Here is a 7,276-nt window from a genome sequence, read left to right as displayed (position 1 = left end):
TTGGTATATGTGGCTGGCACCCTAACCGCTGAGCTACAGGTGCCGAGCCTCTCATATATTTTAAAATTCCTCTTACATAGGATCTACGCAGATAGCCTCTCAGTTCTGTTCCTCTGGAGAACCCCAACTCATACAGGAGATCAATCTATAAACATAGCCATATCCTGAGGCCCTCAGGGTTGGAACTTCATTACTTGTGAATTTGTGGAGGTGGGGGACATAATTCAGCCCAGAACATAATGTCTTCATTTCACCAAAGAGAATGATGAAGATAAAACATGATAGGTAGGCTCGGCGCCCGTAGCACAGTGGTTATGGCGCCAGCCACATATTCCAGCCTCGGCCTGCTAAACAACAATGACAACTGCAACAAAAAAACAGCCGGTGTTTTGGCGGGTGCCTGTAGTCCCAGCTAGTTGGGAGGCTGAGGCAAGAGAATTGTTTAAGCCCAAGAGTTTGAGGTTGCCGTGAGTTATGATGCGACAGCACTCTACCCAGGGCGACATAGTGAGACTCTGTCTTCAAAAAAAAAACAACAAACAAACATGATGGATAATGGGCTCAGAGTTGCACCATTAGCCACAGTCCAGTGACTTGGTGTCAGGGACTGGGTGTTTCTCCTGGAGAGCTGGTCGTCTCAGGTGAGGAGAATGTGAGCCTTGTCTGGAGGGTGTCCCTGTTAATTGAGGACGATGCTGCTTTCTCCTTAATGGGAGTTCCCTGGGGAAGGCCAGAGGTCTCTAAGGGTGCAATTTTTGGCCTCCAGGGGGGCCAATCTGTCTCATCATGCATCTCTCTGACTACTGGGCAGAAGGTCACAGGGTGGGAATCATGTGTCCACAAGCAGAGGAACGGCTTTAGGGGCTGAAGGAGAGAGAGCCCAGAGAACTGGTACACCTGGGACCCATCTGTCACATTGTGGAAGGAAACTTCTCCTTTGTCACAGTCCAGGAAAACACCCACCTGGCGGAGGGGCCTGGAGGGATACAGGCGGGTCCTGGGGTAGGAGAGAGCCCTGTATCTCCTCTTGTGAAGCTCCAGTGCCCAGAACCCATTCTGTGGGGACTTGGGGATCCATCCCTTCCGACCTATGCCCTCCAGACACACGCCCAGGATCCAGGCCCCCCTTTCCCCAACCTCTACTTCCCAGCAATACCTCCCGGTGCTAAACTGCTCATGGGCCAGGACACAGGGGTCCCGGTCGAACCTTCCAGGGCTGGGGGCCACGTCCTGGGCAAAGCGCAGCCGCCTGACACTCTTCCAATCCTCTGACAGGCTGAGTTTGGGACTTGCAGTGTCTGGGTCCAAGGATGGGCTCACTTGGGAAGAGGAAAAGGTTAGGTGTCAGAGGTGCAGGGACCCCACGTGCCCTCATTGGTTTTGCACATTGGGCTTCCCCCTCTGTCTCTGGGGAACCCTTCACCATCCCCATGTCCTGTGCCAGGAGCTCTTGCACACAGCCTGTATCCAAGTGGATAAGACACATGAGGCCAGGAGCCAGAGAGAAAGGATCCTGGGGAAGCCAGAGTGTGGCAAAGTGCATGGTGTGGCCTGAGGCAGCTCCCAGGCCGGAAACAGAGCTCTTTCACAGGCTCATGCTTGCGAGGTGTGTGTGTGTGTGTGTGTGTGTGTGTGTGTGTGTGTGTCTCACACACAGATAGACTGAGAGACAGATACAGACAGAGATAGGGAGAAACAGACAGAGACAGACCAAGACAGAGAGAGAGACAGAGTCGCAGACAGATTAACTCAGGGTTCACAACCAAGTCCTTCAGCCAATACCTATCAGAAATGAGATCTATTTCCAACAGGGAGGCCAAGCAACCCACCCAGAATCATGTAGTGAAGAAGAACCCAGAGATGACTAGGAGATGAATAATTGTCTCTGGGTAGGTGGTAATTAAGCAGTCCCGCGGCTGGGGTCCCCAGTGACCATTCCATCACGACTGTATCTGAGAACACACATAAGAAGGCTTAATTTAGGGCTTTGCGTCAGGTTTGACAGGGAGCAGCATATGCTCTGTCAAAATTCCCTGCTCACCTGCAGACAGTGGCAAGACCTTGTCCCCGCTGTCTTGCTGTCTCTGTTCCTCTTCTCTTTGTTCTCTCTCTTCTTCCAGAGATTTCCTGTTCTTTTCCCTTTTACGTTTCCAGAAGAGGCAGATGACCAAAGCTATTATGAGTCCCACTGCGGCAAGGATCAGAGGCACAGCTATTGTCCACACCATCAATGGGGACCTTCTGAAGAAGAAATCTGAAAGGGATTCCACAAGTCAGGAAGGTTGTGGTGAAAGCTTTGCTCTCAGGACATAGTTGCTATGAGATTCGTGGGTCAAAAGATGAAATGTTTACAAACTACTCTGAGATAGGTTGGGGGGGGGAATGTCTGTATTTATACAGAAGGTGCTGTGGTCCCTCCCACATTTACATGTTGAAATTCTCACTCCCAAGGTGATGGTGTTAGGGGTTGGGAGGCTTTGGCAAGTTAGTAGATCATGAATGGGATTAATGTCTTTAAAACAAGGGACCCTAGAGTGCTTCTTTGCCACTTGTACCATGTGAGGGCAGAACAAGAAAGTGAGGCCTGGGCGATGCCTGTGGCTCAGAGGAGTAGGGTGCCAGCCCCATATGCCAAAGGTGGCGGGTTCAAACCCAGCCCTGGCCAAAAACTGCAAAAAAAAAGGGGGGGAAAAAAAAAGAAAAAGAAAGTGAGGCCTCACCAGACACTGAATCTGCCACACTATGACATTGGATTTCCTGCCTCTGAAGTTGTTTCTAAGTCATCCAGTCTACACTATTGTATTATAGCAGTTTGCACGGACTCAGACAGTTGGGTGTGGATATATGCATAGAAGACATATATGTACCTACTTGTAGATAGAGAGAGATGATCAAAATAAATGTGGCAAAATGGTTAAAAAAAAAGTGGTGAATCTAGTGAAATTCACTATTATTCTGGTAAATTGTCTGTAAGTTTGACATTGTTGGGACTCAAAAAACAGTACCCCAAAATGGAGGCCTCAGATCAACCTCAGAAGGAAAACTTTTCTCAGTATCATTCTCCCCTGAGTATAGCCACAGACATTGGAAACCTTCTCTGAGGTGGGTCATAGAAACCAGAACCGCTCTTCCCCAAAGCCAGCCATAAAACCTAAATATATGACACTACCTTTCCTCTTGCCTGAATGCATAAAAACTGGCCATAAAGAAATTCTGGGTTGTTGGGCAATGCCTGTGGCTCAGTGAGTAGGGTGCTGGCCCCATATACCGAGGGTAGAGGGTTTGAACCTGGTCCCAGCCAAACTGCAAAAAAAAAATAGGTAGGTGTTGTGGTGGGCACCAGTAGTCCCAGCTACTTTACTTGGGAGGCTGAGACAAGAGAATTGCTTAAGCCCAAGAGCTGGAGGTTGCTGTGAGCTATGATGCCACGGTACTCTACCCAGGGTGACAAAGTCAGACTCTCTCTAAAAAAAAAAAAAAAAGAAAGAAAGAAAGAAAGAAAGAAGAGAGAAAAGAAAAGAAAAATTCTATGATGAAACTCCTATTCCTGCCAGGGCCCTACTCCTCCTTAATAAGAAGGGAGGATGCTGCTCAGAGAGGACAAGAAGAATCCAGACAGAGAGGATTGATCCCCTCTCAGGGGATTCCCCCTCTGATCTAATAGCAGCAGATCATACCCTTTTTGTCCAATCATATTTCTACGTTCCTGTCCATACTTTGCTGAACCTAAGCAAAAAAAACAATTTCCCCTGTATCTTTGGAGCTTCATTCTGAAAGCTCCCATGTCATGAAAAACTATGATCAAATACTTGTGGGTGCCTTTTCTCCTATGAGTCTGGCTCTTGTCTTTGAGTTTGAGCAAACCTTCAGAGGTGAAGAGAAAGTTTTCCCTGGGACCCAACAATATCACTTACAAAGGTAAAAGTGGAAGTTTTTTATGAAAGTTGAATCTGGAAGCAACCAAGATGTCCTCTATTGCTGAATAGATAAATATACTGTGGTCCATCCACACAATGGAATATTATTCAGCACTAAAAATTGATGAGCTCTCAAGCTGAGAAAAGACACAGTGGAAGCTGAAATGCAGATGACTACGTGAGAGAAGCCAATGTGAAAAGGCTCCATACTGAGGGGTTCCAACTATAAGACATTCTGGAAAAGGGGAAATGATAGAGGTGACAAAAAGGTCTGGAGCAGGCCAGGGAGAAGGAAGAAATGAACAGAGGAGCACAGAGGATTTTGAGGACAGTGAAACTCCTCCATGTGACACCACAATGCTGGATACATGTCATCATACACTTATCCTTACCCACAAATTCATTCAACACAAAGAATGAGCCCTCATGTAAACCATGGACTCTGGGAGACACTGATGTATCCATGTAGGTTTGTTTGTTTCTTTATTTCTTTTTCTTTTTCTTTCTTTTTTTTTTGAGACAGAGTCTCATTTTGCCCTTGGTAGAGTGCCATGGCATCATAGCTCATGGCAACCTCAAACTCTTGGGCTCAGGAAATCCCCTTGTCTCAGCATCCCAAGTTGCTGGGACTACAGGTGCCCGCCACAGCACCTGGCTATTTTTATAGAGACAGGGTCTCACTCTTGCACAGGATGGTCTTGAACTCCTGAGCTCAAGCAATCCACCCACTTCAACCTCCCAGAGTTCTAGGATTACAGGCGTGAGCCACCGCACCCTGTCTCTGTGGATGTTTCTTGAGTGTCATCTCTGTGTCCTCTGGGGCAGAATTTTTATCCTGGGGAAAGCTGTGTGTGCATCTGGGGTATATGGGAGGTCTCTGCACTTTCTACTCAAATTTGCTGTGACCCTAAAATTGCTCCCCCAAATAGTTATTCTTTTAAAAAAAATTTAAAAAGTTGATCTGGGGGTGCATCTTTCTTATCCCCCCAGAAAGCGAAGTTCTACTGGGGACTGTCTGCAGCCCACCTCTGCTCTACCCCAGTAATCAGCACATAAACTGTACATATCCCAGGATGCCCCAGCTAGGCTAAGAGTGGACAGGCAGCAGGTCCCTGTCCACTCTTAGTATAAGCCCCCACCTGTAGTCCCTGTGCCCCGTAACGGAGAGAACAGAACTGAGCAGAGCACTCACCAGGTAGGCGGGTCTTGGCCACCTTCGTCTCGGGGAGGAGGGGGCTGGAGATGGAGCAGGAGACACTCTCCACAGTCCGGTCCTCAATGGACACATTGGACACCACAGCCCAGAGGCCAGTGGTGTTGGAGGCTGAGAGATTTGGCACAGAAACTATCACCTTCCCCGTGGAGTCTGTCCACTCCACCTGGGGCTCCGGGTACCAGCCCTCTGAGGTGCACTCTGCCCTGACGCCTCCGTGCTGGTCCTCGGTCACTTTGATTGTGGGCTCAGAGCCCAGCCCTGAGTAAAACAAAGAGGTCCTGAGGATTTCCAGCAGCTTTAGCGATTGTTCCCAAACCGCCTACGCTGTGTAATCCCTGTGTATGTGCCTAACAGAGAACCCTATTTCCCAGATAAAAGGGAGCAGAACAAAAAAGGCAGAGAGGATTGGACAAGTTCTCTGAGTTATGAAATTAATGAATTCAGGCAACAGAATGAGGCCAGGTCATCTGACTTCAAAGTACAAGTTCTGAGTCACCCAGGAAAACCTCTGCTTATGCCAAAAACATTCTCCCCCCTCTCTCTCTGTATATATATACACATCTTTTTGTCTCTGCCTCTCTTCCTGTGTCTCTATCTCTCATACTTTCTTCTTGTCTCTCTCTCCCTCACTCTGTCTGTCTTATTCTTTCTATTCTGTCTCTGTCTCCCTCTCATTCTCACTTTCTCTCTTCCTCTGCCTCTATCTCTGTCTCTTTATCATTTGCTCTCTGTCCCTTTGTCTCTTTCAGTCCCTGCTTCTCTCTCTCTCTGTCTCTACCTCTCCTTCTCTCCGTCTCTCTTAATCTCTCTTCCTCTCATTCTTTCTCACTTCCTGTGTCATTCTCTCTCCATGTCTCCCTGCCTCTGTCTCTCTGTCTCTATAGCTCCATCTCTGTCTCTTTCTGTCTCCCCTCCCCCATTCATTCTCTCTCTTTCTGTTTTTCCACTTCAGTGGTATAACAAAGGCAAAGAAGACAAGAAAAGACAGTTCTATACTCAGAACCACACTCCCCTGAGACGCAGCCACTACATAGCACACCCAGGCAGGTAACCTCTGGGTTCCAAAACAGTGGTCTGACACTGGGTCCAGCACTATGAGAGCTGCTCCGGGTTCACCAGATGTCCCAGTGCCCAGCCCTCACCTGCCACCTGCAGCTGCAGGGCAGCCCTGCTGGAAACGTTGCCTTCCTTGAAGAGGCACCAGTATGTTCCATTATCAAGTGCGATGACATTATGGATCCTCACAGCAGCCTTGCCCATGGCCATATAGTCTCTCACAAGGGTCGTCCTACCCCAGTAGTTCAGATGTCCAGGCACATCTTGTCCCTTCTTGTGCAGGTGCACGACTTGGGAGGGCTGTCCCTGATACCAGCTCAGCTCCATGTCCTCGGCACTGATGTTGGGGGACAGGTGGCACCATAGCTCAGCAACTCCCCCCACTGTGGCCACGATAGGACCTTCAGGACCCACGACCTCAAAATCAGGACGCCCTTGAGGAGGCAGATCCAAAAGAACCAGGTTAAGGACTGATGGCTTCCACTCCCACTCCTGCTTCCTGTATGAGGATCCCTTTCACCCCAAGCTATCTCAGAATGTCTCTGGACATTGTGCTAAGTTGACTCAAAAGAAGCTTCCAGCAATAACAGACTCCCAGAACCTCACAGCCATGGGGCATAGGAAATGGCTGATCTGAATTTCTGGACAGGAGTCTCTGTGGACAATGCCAGAACTACACACATTTCAACATGATCATATACAACCTTCCCAAAAGACCTGGGTCCAGTGTGGCCAGGTGATAGCCAAGGAACATTCCAACTTCTGTGTTTGGTGAAGATCCTATCCCTGGACACCTGTTTCTCCTCCCTGGAGCTCTTGGTGTCAGCCCTGTGCTGGCCCTGGAGACTCCTTCCTTAGTCCATCTCGTAGCGCCATTCTATGTTGAAACCTTCTCTACTTCTGCTGATGCACCCCCTCATGTTAGATGGGAGGGGTTCTCCTACCAATTTTACAGTAGCCAGCAGGCAGGAGGTCCAGGAAGAGCAGGGTGATGAAACAGATGGGGACAAAGGCATCTTCATGGTGGATCTTAGCCATCTGTGCTGTGGCCAGAGGGACACTTGGGACTGATATACCTCAGACTTGG

General features: G+C 48.7%; 1 protein-coding gene across 1 annotated transcript; it reads right to left on the bottom strand.

Annotated features, from left to right (window-relative positions):
- Window positions 1–581: 581 nt before the first annotated feature.
- Window positions 582–6,449, bottom strand: LOC128572901 (butyrophilin subfamily 1 member A1-like). Its single transcript, XM_053573042.1, has 4 exons — window positions 6,276–6,449; window positions 5,110–5,391; window positions 2,042–2,254; window positions 582–1,319 (listed from the first exon to the last, which is right to left on the bottom strand). The coding sequence occupies exons 1-4, from the start codon at window positions 6,397–6,399 to the stop codon at window positions 601–603; spliced, it is 1,338 nt and encodes a 445-aa protein (XP_053429017.1). The 5' UTR covers window positions 6,400–6,449; the 3' UTR covers window positions 582–600.
- Between the last annotated feature and the right edge of the window lie 827 nt (window positions 6,450–7,276).

The sequence above is a fragment of the Nycticebus coucang genome, chromosome 20 (genome assembly GCF_027406575.1).
Source record: "Nycticebus coucang isolate mNycCou1 chromosome 20, mNycCou1.pri, whole genome shotgun sequence".
NCBI lineage: Eukaryota > Metazoa > Chordata > Mammalia > Primates > Lorisidae > Nycticebus > Nycticebus coucang.
This window is presented reverse-complemented; position numbering and strand designations above follow the sequence as displayed.

Excerpts from the sequence above, each read along its gene's own strand:
- LOC128572901 (XM_053573042.1), bottom strand. The coding sequence starts at position 6,399 with ATGGCCATGGGCAAGGCTGCTGTGAGGATCCATAATGTCATCGCACTT. Across the intron at positions 5,392-6,275 it reads CCTGCAGCTGCAGGTGGCAG|GGCTGGGCTCTGAGCCCACA; the intron begins GTGAGGGCTGGG and ends TGTTTTACTCAG. Across the intron at positions 1,320-2,041 it reads GGTCTTGCCACTGTCTGCAG|TGAGCCCATCCTTGGACCCA; the intron begins GTGAGCAGGGAA and ends CCTCTTCCCAAG.